The sequence below is a fragment of the Aureobasidium pullulans genome, assembly GCF_000721785.1.
Source record: "Aureobasidium pullulans EXF-150 unplaced genomic scaffold scaffold_4, whole genome shotgun sequence".
NCBI classification, from domain to species: Eukaryota; Fungi; Ascomycota; class Dothideomycetes; order Dothideales; family Saccotheciaceae; genus Aureobasidium; species Aureobasidium pullulans.
The window spans coordinates 1,342,519-1,359,671 of NW_021941024.1; the positions used below are offsets into that span (position 1 = coordinate 1,342,519).

The 17,153-nt window shown below is 48.7% G+C and overlaps 9 protein-coding genes across 9 annotated transcripts; 6 read left to right on the forward strand and 3 right to left on the reverse strand.

The window, feature by feature from the left end:
• Positions 1-1,167: 1,167 nt before the first annotated feature.
• M438DRAFT_166593 (uncharacterized protein) lies at positions 1,168-2,350 on the forward strand. The gene is made up of 4 exons (XM_029899086.1): positions 1,168-1,630; positions 1,692-1,924; positions 1,989-2,114; positions 2,173-2,350. Exons 1-3 carry the CDS (start codon positions 1,231-1,233, stop codon positions 2,097-2,099), a joined length of 744 nt encoding a protein of 247 aa, XP_029763493.1. The 5' UTR covers positions 1,168-1,230; the 3' UTR covers positions 2,100-2,114; positions 2,173-2,350.
• Positions 2,351-2,572: 222 nt separating this feature from the next.
• Positions 2,573-4,238, forward strand: M438DRAFT_268436 (MFS general substrate transporter; the record flags this gene model as incomplete). The annotated part of the gene is made up of 4 exons (XM_029900254.1): positions 2,573-2,838; positions 2,894-3,299; positions 3,350-4,001; positions 4,057-4,238. The coding sequence occupies 4 exons, from the start codon at positions 2,573-2,575 to the stop codon at positions 4,236-4,238; spliced, it is 1,506 nt and encodes a 501-aa protein (XP_029763494.1).
• A 297-nt stretch (positions 4,239-4,535) lies between these two features.
• M438DRAFT_268034 (maleylacetate reductase) lies at positions 4,536-5,624 on the reverse strand (the record flags this gene model as incomplete). Its single annotated transcript, XM_029900220.1, has 1 exon — positions 4,536-5,624. The coding sequence occupies one exon, from the start codon at positions 5,622-5,624 to the stop codon at positions 4,536-4,538; it is 1,089 nt and encodes a 362-aa protein (XP_029763495.1).
• A 309-nt stretch (positions 5,625-5,933) lies between these two features.
• On the forward strand, positions 5,934-7,021 carry M438DRAFT_333086 (aromatic compound dioxygenase; the record flags this gene model as incomplete). The annotated part of the gene is made up of 3 exons (XM_029903566.1): positions 5,934-6,164; positions 6,220-6,701; positions 6,748-7,021. 3 exons carry the CDS (start codon positions 5,934-5,936, stop codon positions 7,019-7,021), a joined length of 987 nt encoding a protein of 328 aa, XP_029763496.1.
• Positions 6,909-9,852, reverse strand: M438DRAFT_166561 (uncharacterized protein). Its single transcript, XM_029899085.1, has 6 exons — positions 9,339-9,852; positions 8,515-9,281; positions 8,321-8,466; positions 8,253-8,273; positions 8,117-8,201; positions 6,909-8,060 (listed from the first exon to the last, which is right to left on the reverse strand). Exons 1-6 carry the CDS (start codon positions 9,685-9,687, stop codon positions 7,113-7,115), a joined length of 2,316 nt encoding a protein of 771 aa, XP_029763497.1. The 5' UTR covers positions 9,688-9,852; the 3' UTR covers positions 6,909-7,112.
• Positions 9,648-12,262, forward strand: M438DRAFT_403827 (putative phenol monooxygenase). The gene is made up of 4 exons (XM_029909678.1): positions 9,648-10,163; positions 10,215-11,223; positions 11,277-11,744; positions 11,806-12,262. Exons 1-4 carry the CDS (start codon positions 10,032-10,034, stop codon positions 12,186-12,188), a joined length of 1,992 nt encoding a protein of 663 aa, XP_029763498.1. The 5' UTR covers positions 9,648-10,031; the 3' UTR covers positions 12,189-12,262.
• A 489-nt stretch (positions 12,263-12,751) lies between these two features.
• M438DRAFT_395491 (peroxisomal biogenesis factor 11) lies at positions 12,752-13,866 on the reverse strand. Its single transcript, XM_029909215.1, has 3 exons — positions 13,731-13,866; positions 13,190-13,670; positions 12,752-13,134 (listed from the first exon to the last, which is right to left on the reverse strand). The coding sequence occupies exons 1-3, from the start codon at positions 13,795-13,797 to the stop codon at positions 12,972-12,974; spliced, it is 711 nt and encodes a 236-aa protein (XP_029763499.1). The 5' UTR covers positions 13,798-13,866; the 3' UTR covers positions 12,752-12,971.
• A 1,026-nt stretch (positions 13,867-14,892) lies between these two features.
• Positions 14,893-15,738, forward strand: M438DRAFT_403829 (uncharacterized protein; the record flags this gene model as incomplete). Its single annotated transcript, XM_029909679.1, has 1 exon — positions 14,893-15,738. One exon carries the CDS (start codon positions 14,893-14,895, stop codon positions 15,736-15,738), a length of 846 nt encoding a protein of 281 aa, XP_029763500.1.
• Positions 15,739-16,146: 408 nt separating this feature from the next.
• On the forward strand, positions 16,147-17,031 carry M438DRAFT_292429 (DUF1014-domain-containing protein; the record flags this gene model as incomplete). Its single annotated transcript, XM_029901781.1, has 2 exons — positions 16,147-16,292; positions 16,352-17,031. 2 exons carry the CDS (start codon positions 16,147-16,149, stop codon positions 16,851-16,853), a joined length of 648 nt encoding a protein of 215 aa, XP_029763501.1. The 3' UTR covers positions 16,854-17,031.
• Positions 17,032-17,153: the final 122 nt, after the last annotated feature.

Consider the following 17,153-nt stretch of genomic DNA (forward strand, 5'->3'; position numbering starts at 1 on the left):
ACATACAGGCTGCATGATCAGCTGTCACCCTTTGGCCACGATCTGGGTCCATGGCTTTCTGTACTACTGGTCCCTCAGGTTTAACCATATCAGCATCTCTAACCGACAACAAAGGCCCCAAAGTAGAACCCTGGACACCAAAACACCATGCCACACCTTGGACGAGATTAGGCAGTTGGTTTTACACCGCCACATCACCCGCGATCTACTACATCTGTCAAGTATCTTTCGCCCTTATGTCCACCAATGACCGAAATAGGCAGATGAAACCAGGCTACCGGTAGCAAATGAGATCAGAGAGTGAACCAGGCGACTCCGGGATATCTTCGTTCAACGACAAAAGATGAGGCTGACTGGAGGTACCCGCAATCACTCTACGGTTACCACTCTGCCAACGAAATGTTCCCGTCATATACTGCTATACCACATTGCTGCCTTGAGTCATCCACGGAGGTGACCGATGAGGACTTCGAATCTCCGGACAATCACCTTTTGTGGGCCAGTTCACGACTCTAGTGGCCCTGACGGATAGTTTTACCATTTTCAGAGAGCACAACAGTAGACACAAGGCTCTTCCAGGCTCCGGTGTCGCTCCTCGCTGACTAAAATTTGTGTATCTTTCTGAGCAGTCAAATCTTGCGTTTTGCACTCGTGCGTAAGAACACTGCTCTGTGTCATCCGATATCGCATCGCATGTGAGATGGAAGTTCACCGGTGCATTGTCTTCCGTTACAATATTTTCTATACTCATATTCCTGCTTGACCACGACAATCACGTCGACGACCTGTAGACGCAATTTCCTGAGCATCCGATGATTTGCGAGATTGCCCTGATGACCAAGGCGCATGTCAATCTGTTTGGCTCTCTTCAGGCGTGGTTGAGAGTACAAAACAGGCATCTTACTATCTGATGGCTACACAAACGTGACAAGATGCACTCGAGACAGATGATCCACAATATCCAAGGAGAACCAATCTCTTAACACGGTTTGTATCTTCGTCTCTAACTCGCTATCGTATTTTCACAACCAGTTCAAACATAAAGAATTGTCGAGAGATGGAGAGCAGGTAGTCATTATATATCTAATTGCCGAAGTTTTTCCATCGCGAAACACGTTTCACCGTCTCTTCTAACTACCATCAACACTATCGTTTCACAATCATCACACCTGAAAGATCCCTACCCCATTCTTGTCGCTATCGCAAGATTCACATATTTCCACCAACAAAATGTCCGCCTCTTCCCCATACACAGAATCTGATATCATCGCCCTAATAACACAATACTACCACCTCCTCTTCCAACTCCATTACATCTCCCCCTCTTCCGTCTCTTTCCCTCCGCCCACTGGCCGCATCCTCAACCTCCAACTCTGCCATTCCCTTTACCTCACACCAGCCGTGATATCGTTGATGCAGCATCTTCCTTGCCCTCGCGACGAGGGTATAATGCTCGAACACGATATCTTCATCCCTGGAAGTTTTGCGAATAGTTTCGTCAACGACAGATTTATAAAATTAGGCAGAGATCCGGAAATTGGTGAAAGAGATAACTTTTTGAAAAGCACAGATATCGCGTTGAGTATTATGGGAGATGAGGGAAGTTTTATTGTGTTGGATACGGAGAAAAGTGAGTCTTTTCTGCTGCTGGGATGTCTGATGAAAGGAGGGTTGAGCTGACAGGGAAGTAGATACGATAAGGGTTTGCGATTTCAATGGTCCTGTGGACGAGGAAGATGATGTTGATGGAGGGAAGGAGTTGCGATATGATTTCGACCCTGCATGTCCTTCTGATCACTATACGAGGTTTCCCGTCCGAGATCCCGTGGTGTTTTTGCAGGGTTGTATTGATAAAATCAAACGCTTGGAATGGATTCCTAGGAAAATTCATGGTATGGGTGTTATCTCGACGGGTGGTATTGAGGTGAGTTCTACCTTCTGTGGTTGTTGATAGAAGTATGTGAGCGCTCACTGACTTGGAAGCAAAGTATGAGAGATTAAAGAAGATCTTGATAGAGGAGTATGGATGGCCGAATGACTTCAAGCAAGAGGCGTGGGAAAAAGATTGTGAAAGATTTGGCGTGATAATCAATGCTTAAATTTGGAGGCTTGGGGTAAGTCGTGCAAGCGCTGCTCGGGACCCTTCTGAGCACAGTCATCTTATTCTGATAGCTTCGGACTCCTCGACTGCACGAGAGCTTTTCTGCAAGAGCTAGTGGAAAGCGCTCAAGACATTGTCCGGATCGCAATGTATCTCATGGGATGGAACGCTCGAAGGATTCGCAAAAACGATACCGGAACTTCGGAAAAACAAGCTTTCTTGCATATGTCTGTCACAAAGTACAGATCAACACAAGTGATCCGGAAAGCGGAAGGCAAGATGAAGAGGTCAACGGCTATCTGATAGAGAAGGAAGTGTTCCTACTGACCCCGCATCTCAGCACTGATAAAGGAAGGAGCGTCTGTGGCTGATTGGCCCATCAGCACTTCCGTATGAAGCATCTCTCAATTCACGATTGCATACAAACCATTAAAACTCGACATGAATAGCGACAAACATGACACACAAGCCATGACAGTCGAAGATGTCGTGAATGTCCACGGCTTCAAAGAGTCAGAAGGCTATGTGGCCGACATCGAAGGTGCTTTGCAGACCAACGTCAAGACCGCCAAAGATGGACACACAGTTCTGATACCTCAACCCTCTGACTCTCCATCTGACAGTCTGAATTGGAGTTGGACGAGGAAACATCTCATCTTGATCATTATCAGTCTTGCTTCCTTTCTGCCAGACTATGGAAGCGCCACAGGTGCTGTGACATTGCTTCCTCAAGCAGCGTAAGCCATCTTATCCGTTCTGAAACTCATTCTACCATGACTGATGTGCAAGCAGACAATGGAAGACATCTCCAGATACAGTCAATCACTCACAAGTCGGCAATGTGTTCATGCTTGGAGCTGGAGGTATTATTGCTGTGATCTTGTCCGCCTGGGCAGGTCGCCTGCCAGTACTCTTCTACTTTCTGGTTCTCTCGACGGCCACTGCTGCGTGGTGCGCTGCAGCAACCACTTTCGAGTCTTTTATGGCAGCCCGTATTCTGAACGGCTTCTTCAGCACTGTAGCGCAGGGAGGTGGTCTGATGTTCATATTCGACATGTTCTTCTTCCATGAAAGAGCTCGAAAGATTAACATCTGGGCAGCCTTTATCATTTTGTCACCATACATGGGCCCCCTACTTACTGCGTTCATCATCACTACGCAGAAGTGGCCCATCGCCTTCTGGGTGTATTTCACAATGGTAATTGGACATGTCTTAGCTGTAGCTCTGCATTTAACTGACTGATACAGAATGCTCTTGTTTTGGTCTTGACTGTACTCTTCGTACGAGAAACATACTATAATCGACAAATATCGCCTGCCGACCAGCCTGCAGAAGGTACTCGTCTCGAGCAACTTGTCGGGATATCCCAATTCCGTTCGCGCCACCTTCGCAACACCCTCGGGCAAGCCTGCATGCGTACCATCCGTGTATTCATCAAACCTACTGTCCTTCTGTCAGTTGTCTACTACTGCCTCACCTTCGCCTGGGTCGTAGGCATCAACACAACCCTGGCCATCTTCCTCACCCCCCTCTACAACTTCGGCCCCAAACAAATCGGCTTTTTTTACTTCACTCCTATCGTTGCCGCCATTCTCGGAGAAGTCTGCGGTCACTGGCTCCACGACGGTATTGCAAAGAGATATATCAAGAAACACAATGGACACTTTGAACCAGAAGTTCGACTCAGGACAATCTGGCTAAGTACGCCAATTATGATTGCCGGACTTGTAGGTCTGGGCTTTGCGCTTGAAGAGGGTTATCATTACATGTTGACATCGTTGTTCTGGGGCTTATATGTCTTTGGGATCATGATAAGTACTGTTGCTCTGGTTGCGTATAATCTTGACAGTTATCCTGAAGCTTCTGGGGAGGTCTCGGCGTTGATCAATTTTGCTAGGAGTAAGTCTGGCTTCCTTTGTGTTGTCTCTGGCTTCGATGACTGACAAGTTTTTAGCGACTGGTGGGTTTATCATCAGCTATTTTCAGGTCACTTGGGCACAGTCGACTGGGACCAAAGTCAGCTTTGGCACTCAAGCGGCGATTTGTGTTGGTGCATTCTTGATCATCATTGCACTGCAGATGTATGGAAAGAGATTGAGGGCCAAGAGTGGTACATTAAATTTCTCGACGGCTTAGGGTGGGATGCGACATGCGGCGAAGCAGTGTTCCGGCACATGATTGGATGAAATGCTTGATGATATGATTAGTCTGACGTGAGTGACCATACTCACTTAACGTTCTCGGTACTCGTTCAGACATCTATTTCTTGGAAGTAAACATTATATTGGTCATGTTCGCATCTTGCGAAGTGCTGCGTCGTCTTCTACCGGAACACTCATAAATGTTACTGGGCACAGAATGTCTATTGAAGACAGTCGGATTATACTCTCAACAGACTTGGAGTTGAATTTGTTTTGGTACGTGTGATATAGCTCATAGATCAGCCCTTGCAGCCTCACCAGCCCACGCTCGACGAATTAGCTCCCTAATACCATCTTTCTCCATCGCTCTTGGATTAGCATACTGCACACCCATCGCAATCTCCGTAGCCTTATCCACATCTTCCTCCTCCATACCATAATCCTTCAATGCCCGAGACACCCCCAATTTCTCCAATAGAACATTCAAGCCCTCAATCGCATCGCCTTCACTACCAGGCAACACCGACGCCAGTTTCTCCATCTGCTCAGGAATAGCAGGAGCATTGTACGAAAGTGCATGAGGTAGCACGATAGTATGTGTCTCGGCGTGAGGAAGACCGAAGGAACCGCCAAGGGTGTGGCAGAGTTTGTGGTGGAGAGCCATGGCCGATGAACCCAGACATACGCCGCATAGCCATGCGCCATATTGAGCTTTCTCGCGAGCGGATCTGTCTGTTGGGTCTTGGACGATTGCAGGAAGTGCTTCTGCTAATGTCTTGACTCCTTCCAGGGCGAGCATGTTTGTGATCGGATTGGCGTTCTTGGCGTATAGTGATTCCACTGCGTGGGCAATTGCATTGACGCCCGAGGTCGAGCAGATAGTTACCGGTAATGAGAGGGTGAGATCGACATCATAAATCACAGTATCAGGAAGGATATTTGGATCCGAGCGGGTGACCTTTTTGCCATTGTCGGTTTCGCCCAGGATGGGCGTCATCTCGCTGCCGGAGTATGTTGTGGGTAGACAGATATGTTTCAGTCCAGTACGTATTGAAAGTGCTTTGCCCAATCCAACAACGGAACCACCACCGATGGAAATGATACAATCGGCATCTTGCGATTTCAGCGAGTGGAGGGCTTGTTCGGTGACTGATGTGGGCGTGTGCATCACTGCCATGTTCAGAATACCGGCAGGAGTGATTGAGGCATCTTCCAGAACTTTGGCCAACAACTCTCCGTGTGATTCTCCAGAGTTTCCTTTTGAGGTGAGGATGATTGGTGATGAGCTCTCAAGCCTCTTGATCTCATCGGGTAGTTTGTTGATGCTTTTTGAGCCAAACACGACTCGGCTAGGGTTGATGTTGTATTCGAATGAGTTCATGTTGGAGTGATACAGCTTCTTTTTCCTTCCCGAGGTTGAAAATAGCTATGAAAAGATGTGATATGCTCTCAGACAGAACATGAGGTCAATGATACGTGGGGTCAGAGATTCGGCTGTCCGGGCCGTAACTCGGAAGGCGGAAAACAGATCGAATCCGGAAGATGATTGAACCTCCGAGTCTTGCCGGCAAATAATTCATCCGACCACTTGGTGGCTGCATTATTGTAAGCATATTACCATGCTGGTAGCACTCTGATGGACCATGCTCGACATTGTCTGTCAATAGTATCCGATCATCTTCATCTCATCATGGACACCGTCTCAGTACCCAGTCTGAAGGATCTCACCATTGAGAATATCACCGAGAATGTCCACGCCATAAACTCGCAATGTTCGGATCAGAGACTGAAGTTCTTGCTTGAAAGAACCGTCTCACACCTCCACGATCTTGCACGAGAGACGAGGTTGACCACGGATGAATGGATGGCTACTCTCTTGTTCTTGACCAGAGTCGGCCAGATCAGTTCAGATGTCAGACAGGTAAGGATTGGATGCTTTGCTTTTCGGCGACCTTGGCGGACTAACGTGCATGCAGGAATTCATCTTGCTCTCTGATGTCCTCGGTCTTTCTCTTCTCGTCGACTCAATAGATCACCCCAAGCCAGAAAACAGCACTGAGGGCACCGTGCTCGGACCCTTTCACACACACGAGGCCGAGCACAGCCACAACGGTGGTAGTATCTCTCAAGACGCAGATGGCGAGCCCTTGCTTGTTGTTTGTACCGTCAAAGACGTTGACGGCAATCCCATCAGTGGGGCCAAGGTAGATGTCTGGGAGACAGATTCGAAAGGGTTCTACGACGTCCAGCACGCCGACAGAACCGGTCCAGATGGAAGAGCGGTTTTGACCAGCGATAGTGTGGGAAATTTCTGGTTCAAGGCCATCTTGCCTGTGCCCTATCCGATTCCCCATGATGGACCAGTTGGAGGTCTGCTGAAGAAGCTCAACCGCCATCCGTACAGACCAAGCCACATGCACTTCATGTTTGACAAATCCGGATACGACCCTCTGATCACGTAAGTCGTCAAAAGCAGGGCTTGAACGTAATACTGATTGTTACAGCGCGCTTTATCTGAAAAATGATCCCTACGAGTCGACCGACGCAGTGTTTGGTGTAAAACAATCTCTCATTGTCGAAGTTGGAAAGGTAGACGATAAGGATCAAGCTGAAAAGTACGGTGTGAAGACAGGGACGTCGCTGATCACCTATGACTTTGTCTTGGTGACTGATGAGGCTGCCAGGAAGTTGCGTCGCAGCAAGGCGGAAGAAGCAATGAATAGCCAAGGGCGTAAGGTCAGATTCATTGATGATCTCCCAGTACCAGATGTAGATTGATGAGGTGGTCATGATGTACAAAGAGGGCCCTCAAATACCAGACAGGCTGAGAAACGATTTGCTCCGCCTGTCAATCTGACTTGTCCTTGCATCATGTGCCAGCTCTGGAGAAGAAATTATCTCCACTGTCATGTAACCCATGTCCAGCATCGTACAATGGAAAAGATGGAAACTCGAGGCCCGCCCAGTCGTTAGAGTCTGTTGTGAACTCTTGAAGTATGTTGGGATCTATCAAGGATGCCATAAAGGCCTCCGGATCCTGGATGAAGTCTGGCTGAGCGAAATCGACTGTCAACGACGAGATTGGTTGGTATACAGGATTCTCAGGCGCGTCTTCAGCACGACGTACAGACGGTACATCAGATGCGGATGCGTTGTTCTGCTTTTGTTGAGTGTAAGCCATTGCAACATCGAGAACCTCACTCAGAAGATCTGCACTGCGACGAGCCACACTTGCTTCCTCCATCGACCGCAGGATATCTCGGCTCTTCTTGACATCTTCCAATAGCACATCGTTCGGTATTGTACTGTTACCGAGCATGATAACATAGAGAACTATCATGCCAGCGTATAAGGTGTAGGTTGAATTATACCACCAAGTGCGGAAATAATGCCTGTTGGCGTATGAGTCGTAGAGGACTTGTATAGTCTTACGGGCTGCACTGAGGCACACATCGACGTGTTTCTGTCGCTCAGGAAGGGCGAAAGCCACTGGATCGGATAGAAATGGACGGTGTAGAATGACCCGGGCATTAAGGTAGCGCAAGTGGAGGACAAGCTTTTGTTTAGCAGCCCATTCTGCCTCTCGGAAATTGACGGCATCGAAATTATGCCATGAAGGAAGTTTGAGCTTCCACTCGTCGAGTAGGTTGTCTATGGTAAGAGCGATGGAGGATTTCTGAGATATGGTAGTATCCTTTGAGCTGTGATAAATCTCCTTCGAGATACGTCGAAGCACTACCGCAAAATCGACCATCACAGTGATCATAGAGATGCTCGACTCCTCTAGCTCTGCGGTATTAGAATTGGAATCTGCGTCCTTTCATACCCAAAGAGTCAGTTAGAGTACTTCCAAAACAAAGTTTTTGAACTTACCAATGTCTTGATCCTTGGCAAAGGTATGGGATACTTCCGTGGTTTTCCGAGGCTGTCGAATCGACCAGCGGAGCAACACATATCTCTGTAATAGACAATTAGCATTTGCGTACTGTATCGGAGGCAACCTGCTTACATCTCGTGGGAATAGATGCACCTGATACGTGTCAGCAGGGGAGAAGCAACGGTATAGGACTAACATACCACCAAGTTCTTCGCGCAACTTTGCAGCCCTCGACCGTGCCCGACATGGATTCGGAAGGTAGTCCGATCGCAAGAGCTGTTCGAACAGCCATACCGCAGTACATGTAACAAGCATGTGGTTTCAGAGAGTTTTGGCAGTATAGAGACTATTCAATCAGAATCGAAATCGGAGGAATCGGGTTCGAGACACATACCATGAGCAAAAGGGCCTGAGCGCTTTCTAGAGAGCATGCTTCAAAGACATCACCAAGCAGACTTCGCGACTTCCGAAAGTAGAGTCTTGACAGTCTCTGTAAAGGAGCCTTCGCAAGCTCTTGCAGATCTTTCTTGCTCTGTAAGACCACCGCGATCTCGCGAGCATACTCCTCACTCAAGTCTGCACTAGCCACGAGTGCCCCAACAGCAACAACAATGTTGTAAAGCGCAAAAAAGTGTCTTAGATGTGGAGATCTCTCGGGAGGATTGCTAGATTCTGTGACAAGTTCATTGTAGCGAGCGTAGAAGATATTGCTGTCGATCATGGGGTGCAGGTAGTGCAAGTTGTGCATGAAGCTGCGAATGAGGACTTTCTCGAGACGTTTCTCGGCAACCTGTTGCTGAACAGCGGGTGAAGTGTCGGCAACACCTGACAAGACATTCGAGATCGAAGGCCACGCCGGAGAGGGAAGGTTGTATGAAGGTGACTTTTCTCTTGACGGCGGGAGCAGATCATCTTCGTTCGCAAGCAGATTGACCAGAGAAATTCTGTTATTTGGCGTATTCTGGTTCTGGTCTGAGATCGATGCAACCGCGGCGGATGAAGCGGAAGTCGAGTCATGCCTAGCGTGACTATGCAACCGAGCATGAGAGAACAATTGATTGAGCAGAACATAATTTGATGATGTTCCGTAGAATTCAGTACCTTGAGTGCGCTGGTTAACATCTCCTATCACATCGCGATTGCTTGGAGTCATCGTTTCATCTGCGGATGGTCAGAGCTGAATTTCAAAGTGCTTACCCAAGAGTCATTTCCACATACCTGACCTTACAGATTCCACATTTGCTACAGGACTCGTGTCGCTTTCGGAAACGATATCATCCATATTTGCAGCAGTATCGCGAGTAGAGACAGGTCGATCTTCAGTCTGATAGGAAGCTTGCATCTCGGTATCATGCTCGAGGCCTTCGCTCGTCACGCGACTGTCGGTGGTTTTGGTTCTCTTTCTTCTTTCTCCATAAACACATGCTGACCCGGCCCGAATACAGGTCGAGCAAGGCTGTTGCTGATTACATCTTCCCTTTTTCGTCCTGCATCGTTGACAAGCATGTGACGCACGAGGCAGATTTCGCCGTCCGAGCGGGCGGACGACAGAAGGCGAATCCTCCATTGCTCTATCAGCAGATTCTCCTTTGATGCTCCTGTATCAGGCTCGGATACATGTCGAATCTGATGTTCAATGTTGCGGAGATGGATGCGGCCGCTCTGCTCGGAAAAGAATGGGCATCCCGGAAGCTCGGCTTGACTCCACGACCCCTCAAAGTTTAAATTTCCGGCTCGGAAGTCGAGGCCTTGAGTAAGCAACCATCAACAACCTTCTCGCGACCTGGATTGCATGTATGATCAGGAGACAAGATCTATAACGTGTAATTCGCTTTCTGTCGACTCGTTCTAAGATCTGCTCTTTGACACCAGAGACATTCACAGCATCAAGCACAATATCACGACGCCATCATGCCGGTCTTCGAAGAAACTGGCACAGAATATAGGGATCTGAGAATCCTACCGTCACAAGCCTTACCATTGCCACGACTCTCGCCTAGAGTGTCAACATCAGAGAATGACCGCGAGGTCGTCGTTGTTGGTGTAAGTTGCCCGTACTTGAACCTGAAGCCTCACGCTGATGACGTAGTCTAGGCCGGTCCAAGTGGTCTCTTCCTCACCCTTTTGCTTGCCCGGTATGGCATCACAGGATCTTCACTATTGTGTTTGGACTCCAAGCCAGACACTCTGAAAGCAGGTCAAGCCGATGGCCTGCAACCTCGCACACTTGAAGTTCTGCAGAGTCTTGGCATAGCTTCAGAGATCATCGCAGAAGGATGTCATATGGAAGAAGTGGCTTTCTGGAATCCTGCTGAACCGACCGAAGGTACGAATGGAAATGGTCCTGTTGGAATCAAGCGGACCAACTTCGTACCTGATGTCAATGTCCCGGCACGTTTTCCGTTCGAAGTGACCATCCACCAAGGACGCATTGAAAGGATACTCCAGGAGAATCTGGATGTCTACGCGTCGAAAAACACTATTCGAAGATCTCATCACTTCATTGATTACACGGTCGACACAGCCAACCACCCTGACTATCCAGTCCTTGTCAACTATGAACACGAACTCGAAGATGGAACTCGTGTGCCAGGCTCCGTTCGTACAAAGTATCTGGTTGGAGGTGATGGTGCTCGCTCAAAAGTACGCAAGTCTATGGGACTTTCGTTGGAAGGGGAGACTTCCGACCATATCTGGGGTGTTTGTGATTTCGTCGCCGACACGGACTTCCCCGATATCCGCAACAGATGTGCCGTTCACTCAGAATCAGGCTCTGTGATGGTCATTCCAAGAGAGCAGATTGCTACAGGGGAATATTTGACTCGATTGTACGTCCAGGTTCCAGGTGATGTTGATGCCAAAGCAGATCGTACTACGACACCAGGAGACGAGAAGAAGAGTTCGGACAAGAAGAAGCGTGCTGAGGTTACCTTGGAATATATCTTCGGCCAGGCAAATGCAGTGTTCGCACCGTACAAGATCAAGATCAGAGAGGGCACTGTCCCGGACTGGTATGCTGCTTACCAGATTGGACAGAGGATGTCGCCGAAGTTCTCTTCGAGGACCGCTGATGGTGTTGATAGAATCTTTATTGTCGGAGATGGTAGGTTGCAACAACCGAATGGGTATACAGTAACAATACTGATCTTTACACAGCATGTCATACGCACAGTCCTAAAGCCGGACAAGGCATGAACGTCTCAATGATGGACTCTTTCAACCTGTCCTGGAAGCTTGCACATTCTATCCTTGGACTGACGCCACATGCTTCTGAAAACGGCGCCGATACCGTTTTGGAGACATTTGAAGCAGAGCGTGTTGATACTGCTCGTCAACTTATCGAGTTTGATGCAAAGTTCTCTCACATGTTCTCGGGCAAGCTCAACGCTGAAACAGGATTGACACATGATGAGTTTTTGAAAGTCTTCCGAGATGGAAGTGGTTTTACAAGTGGCTGTGGACTCGAGTATAAGCCCAGCCGACTTATCTGGTCTCCACAAAACTCTGACGACATGGTTGTCGCAACAGGAGACCCAATCAATGGCGCACTCACTGTAGGAAGAAGATTCTTGAACGTTGAACTCAAGCGTTATGCTGACAACACAACCCGCCAATTGCATGATGGTAGGTGGTTTCCTTCTACAACGTTTCGTCTACACATCCAACTAACTTCGCATCCTTACAGAGCTTCCATCAAACGGACGATATCGCTTGATGGTACTCACAGGCTCAGACCTTCTCGAGCCGGACGATCAGTCTCAGAAAGCATTGGAGGCATGTGCGACCATCGCCGACAAACATCCTGCCGGTTCAATCGATCTCGCAATTATACATCCTCTAAAAGAACGCTTTGAGTGGACACAGATCCCATCCTGTGTCAAGAGACTGGCAGAAATGAGAACATACGGACTTGCAAAGACGGGGGATGCTTACAAAATCTACGGTATCACGAAAGAACAGGGTGCGATTGTCGCGATCAGACCAGACGGATACGTTGGCGCTCTCTGTCGCCTTTCTGCCCTCGACCTTGTTGAGAAGTACTTCCAAGGATGTTTGATCACGATCTGAGCTGTTTTCGTATGACACTTGACAAGCAATCTACCACATTCTTGAAATTTTGCCAGGCAGGACTTCTGTATTGCCAATTGTGAAAATGTAAAAATTTCTCCTTGAAAGTCGGATTGAGCTATCAATAGAGAATCGAAAGATTTCGCTTTCAAGGTACAATCCGACAGAAGAGAAGACAATACTTCACATTGCTGCTTGAAATGTTTCACCAGCTAAATCTACTCCGAAGACACTTCCCACCTCTCTTGTTGTACGAGTAGCTGATCAATGCTAAAGTTCACACATATCTTGAATTGACGAATCTTGTTCTGAATTTCAAGTTCTCATATCTCCAGAGCTTGAATGCACGCTCCAGATACTTTCTATGAGGGTATCGAGTCACGTATAGCGAAAGTAGCATCTACGACTGCTAGAGGTTCCTCATGATGCATCAGTACATCAAATAAGTAGACACTTGACCAGATCTGTAGTGTCAGTAGTGCTGTTAGTAAGCCTACTGATCACTTTATTTCCAGATGTATTTCTAGCGAGAAACTTATCGCAATTGAATCGAACGAAATAATGTGACCATATCATCTCATGGAGAATGCGCCAGAGCGACTCGGATAGACACGAAACAGATAAACAGCATACTGTGCACTCTCTGCTAAAGGAAGATTGAGGACGTAAATGAGAAACAACAGGTCTGCAATCAAAAAGTATTGAGGCGTGTCCCAGAATATGGGGTTGGCAGACTATAGGCCAACTTCAGAAAAAGAAAAGGATCAGAGATCATCATGAAGCTTAAGCAGTCTTGTTCCATTGTGCCATCAGACCAATCAGCGAACTGACGGCACCAGCCAGACCGACCACACCGTCATCGACGTTGATGTATCCAAGAGCCGACACGGGAATGAACAAATCGCAAAGGTCGGAAATCAGTTGTGTCTGGGCGGCGCTTCTCTCGCTGTGAAAGTGTTAGGAATCGTCCTCGTGTGGAATTGGGCGTGAGATGGACATACCGCTGCAACTTCTTAACCTCAACAGTCTTCTCAGCAGCAACAGCCTTGTCTGTCTGAGCAGCCTCCTCGTTCCTACTCTTGTAGATGGTGTAAACGCCGTTCAACACACTGAAGCACAAACCCGTCATCCAAGCCTTGTATGCCTGCACCTGCAGCTTCTTAGCGGCAAGACTGGGTCTGACCCCTGAAGCATCGAGATATGTCAAGGTGTCGGTGAGCATGTAAGCTCCGTAGCCCAGCTGGCGACCAGTGGTGCAGAAACGGATGACGGGGTCCAAGGTCTTGGAGTCGTATGCGGTCGCGGCAGCGCGGAAGTGCTCGACAAACTTGCCAATGCGCATGGCTTTACGGACAAGGCCTAGGTTGGCCTTGAGCTTGCTCCATTGCACGACAGTGGTTTGCGGGCTGTTGGTGCGGAGCGTGTACCAGGCGAGGAAGCGGGAGAGGTATTGGACAAGGCGGAGTGCCTTGTCGCGACCCACTGAATCACTTTGTCAGTCTCGGATGCACTCAATCGCATAGAAGATGAGGGTCGACACACTTGTCGTCGCGACATATTTGTTGTAGTGCGCAATGGCGGGGTGGTAGATGAGAGCGTCGGCGACCATTGTGTATTGCAGAAACGATTCTATTCCAGTGACTTCCAGTTCGATAGAGAGTGGTGTTTGATGGGGTTGATGCGATGGAGATTCTCACACGACACGAGTATCACGAGCAAGCAGGGGAAAAAGAAGTGTAGAATGCACTTTCCTCGGTCGTCCGGCTCTGATAACAAGAGGCAGGCGCATGACGCTCACCCTCCTTTCGTGCCTAAACTCCGGTATTTTTGCTATGCTATTGCCGACAAGAACCTTATCCCTTCCGTTCTTCCATTCCACATTTTCTTCAGAAACCCAATTGTCATTCTCAGGCGCAGACGAAGCCACAGCTACTACTACAGACTATTCAGTCCGTCGACAGTTGTGCTCATTGCGCTGCTGCTGACGGCGCAGTGAAACCCACACGGAAACCAATCACCCGAGCTTGGTCTTCGCGTCGATTGCCGAGGCACAAAAAAGTCGGCATGTGAACTTGCTCTCCTGCACAACCCTGGACAGCAAACACTTCCTCGCCGAGTTCGACAGAGGAAGGCCCCTCCGAGAATCACATGGCGATCCATGAGAACGAGTTTGCGATTCGAAACGTCACTCGTTGCTTTCGAACCATTGAGCATTCCTTCTGTCTTTGAAAAGAGGACCGCCTCTAGTCATGTTCTCTGAGCAAAACTCGGTGTCTTTGCTAGACTTGTATACATACTCGGTTCGACCGAGAATAGTTCATTCCGAGATAGCTGGTGCTCATCGTTGAGCTCGTCTTCCGAGTCAGTCTACGCGAGCTTCCCAGCGGGTAAGCTATACAGGTAGCTATTGTGACATGACCTATCTTTTGCATTCAGACAGCGACTTATCGCAGGTTTACACTGGCCATCGCTGACAGCAGTATCATTCGTTACCGTACACTTCGAAGCATTCCAGTAACATCTTTCTGAACAATGACATATCCGCATTCGGAAATATCGAGCTTCGTTTTCTTTATGCCAACCATTACGATCAAGGAATTCTGCGCTCGACAGCTCTTTGTATGCTTCGAACTCATAAGCTAACCATCCCCACGTCAACCCTATTCTTCAGTAAAGATACATTTTTCCAACGAGTCAAGCCAACATGAGCTCAACAGAACACCAACCTAGTCGACTTCGACGATGGCTAGACTGGGCCATTGGCAGAACGACCAGCCCCCCAGCTGAGACTCAACCTAGCGAAGCGACAGCGCTGCTCGCATCAATCGGTGCAATCATGGACAGAAAGCAAATTCCGCCAGAGCTTCGCCTCATGATATTCGGTTACGTCCTACCGGACGAGCCTGCTTGGGACATTGGTAGTCACAGTTCGATTCCAGATTGGGTGACTCCAGACCTCGAAGTCGTATGGTTCCAAAATACCAATTTCTACTTGCCAGTTCCCAGTGGCCTGGGTCGTTACCAGTACAACACTGATGTCACTTTGGAGACCAATGCAATCAGGTTTCTGAGGAGGCTCTCCAATCGAAAGAATCCTCATCCAGTGACAGTCGAAATTCTCATTGCAGAAAACTCAAAACTCAAAAACAGTCATGCATCTTTCCACAGATTGTTCCTCGCCAGTTACCATCTTGGAGACCGCCAGGATCTACTCGATATGAACATCGTCCTCGAACGCCCCCATGGTGGGAGGTTGAATGCCTCGCCAGAAATCGCGGACGCTCTCAGAGAACGTCTGCTGAGATGTTGCGCAATCATGAAGCAGTTCAAGGACGGTATTCTCAGCTTGAAGGAAGTTTTCGAAATGGTCGGAGTGGTTTTCGACCCGACCGTTGTCCAAGTCTTCTCGCCCGAAAGTCTTGTGGCAAGATTATTGTCACGGGAGATCCCTAACGCTTGTCAAGGTCTGAGGAAAGCTATACTCAGGATGCAGGAAACCGCGTCGTATGAGGCAGTGGCACGTGACTTAGCGGCAGCGAACGAGAGATAGATGGAAGTGTCACGAACGCATCTATAGAGATGTACGAGGATTTTGATGGCCTGAGGCATGCACACTCAGAGTCTGCCTCCTTCGGTACTTCACTAGAGAGTTGCTAAATCCGATATACATGTGTGCATCAAAACATATCGGCACGAAGACCCGGTAGAGACGATGCCGTTTTGCAAGGCATCTAAGATACAGAATCAAACGTCATTTCAGCCCGTTGCGTGCACTCTCACATGTTGTATGTTTGTGAAATGATCAGTCTGATGGCGTGGTATGGAAGCCTGAGGCAGAAGCTTGGCGTGTGACGCAACAGAAGCTTCCCGAACTCGGCCCCAGTCGAACCATTTTCTTTGTTTCACTGTGTTTCGCTGTTTCGTCGTCACCGTTCTAATACACAAATACACAATCAACATGGCCAAGGGAGAGAACAGTAAGAAGGCCGCCGGCAACGCCAAAAAGGCCGAGGTCGCCGCACAAAAGCAGGCCGTCGAGAACCAGAAGAAGGCAAAGGTCGAGGAGCAGGAATGGTCAAAGGGCGCAAAGGACAGCTCTAAGGCGTGAGTTGTGCCTGTCACTTTTACCTCGGATCTGCCATACTAAAGTCTTCCTCCTCCAGTGCTGCCGCCGCCGACAAGAAAGCCGAAGCCGATCGCAAGAAGGCCGAAAAGGCAGCTCTCCTGGCCGAAGAAGACGCATCCCTGCCATCTAAGAAAACAGGCAATGCCAAATCCGCCCAGAAGAAGTCCCGCGGTCTCGATCTCTCCGGCCTCGATGCCCCCTCGTCTCTGTCTTCCCTCTCCGCAACCGGTATCGACAATGCCCTCGACGCTCTGTCCTTGACCGCTGGTGGAAACACCGACAAGGTCGACCGTCACCCCGAACGTCGCTTCAAGGCCGCCTACACTCAATACGAAGAACGCCGCTTGGAAGAGATGAAGGACGAGAAGGGTCTCCGTCGCCAGCAAAAGATCGAGCAGATCCGCAAGGAATTCGAGAAGCACCCGGACAACCCTTTCAACCAGGCCAACGCTTCCTACAACAGTACAAGAGACGATCTGCAGCAGATTCGCGACAGCGAGAAGGAGAAGATCGAGAAGAGACTTGGTGGTCCCAACTAAGACGAAGGACGATGAGGCCCGAGAACGAGCGGAAAAGCAGACGTCTTACTGGTTTCCACTTTGATTGCGGAACGATTACCTTTTTTTAACGATACCCTATGCATAACTTAGATACATGAGAAAGAGATGCCGGCGCGAGATATGCGTCTGGCGAATGATCATGAAAATGCCTACATACATACTTCAGCCGATTCTTCCAACAGCCATTGAAGTTGCGAATGTCACGAGTGCAAGACAGAAGCATGGATCAGCATCCACTCCAGCCACTGAATTCTGGTTGGAGCCTCTCCCGAGTGTCTT

What these genes read in the sequence shown, in the direction of transcription:
- M438DRAFT_166593 (XM_029899086.1), top strand. Translation starts at nt 1,231, where the DNA reads ATGTCCGCCTCTTCCCCATACACAGAATCTGATATCATCGCCCTAATA. An exon ending in TGTGTTGGATACGGAGAAAA is followed by an intron (nt 1,631 to 1,691) that starts GTGAGTCTTTTC and finishes ACAGGGAAGTAG; the next exon opens with ATACGATAAGGGTTTGCGAT. An exon ending in TCTCGACGGGTGGTATTGAG is followed by an intron (nt 1,925 to 1,988) that starts GTGAGTTCTACC and finishes TTGGAAGCAAAG; the next exon opens with TATGAGAGATTAAAGAAGAT.
- M438DRAFT_166561 (XM_029899085.1), bottom strand. Translation starts at nt 9,687, where the DNA reads ATGGAGGATTCGCCTTCTGTCGTCCGCCCGCTCGGACGGCGAAATCTG. An exon ending in CTCAGGCCCTTTTGCTCATG is followed by an intron (nt 8,467 to 8,514) that starts GTATGTGTCTCG and finishes CTGATTGAATAG; the next exon opens with TCTCTATACTGCCAAAACTC. An exon ending in GTTGCGCGAAGAACTTGGTG is followed by an intron (nt 8,274 to 8,320) that starts GTATGTTAGTCC and finishes GACACGTATCAG; the next exon opens with GTGCATCTATTCCCACGAGA.
- M438DRAFT_403827 (XM_029909678.1), top strand. Translation starts at nt 10,032, where the DNA reads ATGCCGGTCTTCGAAGAAACTGGCACAGAATATAGGGATCTGAGAATC. An exon ending in AATCTTTATTGTCGGAGATG is followed by an intron (nt 11,224 to 11,276) that starts GTAGGTTGCAAC and finishes ATCTTTACACAG; the next exon opens with CATGTCATACGCACAGTCCT. An exon ending in AACCCGCCAATTGCATGATG is followed by an intron (nt 11,745 to 11,805) that starts GTAGGTGGTTTC and finishes GCATCCTTACAG; the next exon opens with AGCTTCCATCAAACGGACGA.
- M438DRAFT_395491 (XM_029909215.1), bottom strand. Translation starts at nt 13,797, where the DNA reads ATGGTCGCCGACGCTCTCATCTACCACCCCGCCATTGCGCACTACAAC. An exon ending in CAAATATGTCGCGACGACAA is followed by an intron (nt 13,671 to 13,730) that starts GTGTGTCGACCC and finishes AAAGTGATTCAG; the next exon opens with TGGGTCGCGACAAGGCACTC. An exon ending in GAGGTTAAGAAGTTGCAGCG is followed by an intron (nt 13,135 to 13,189) that starts GTATGTCCATCT and finishes ACACTTTCACAG; the next exon opens with CGAGAGAAGCGCCGCCCAGA.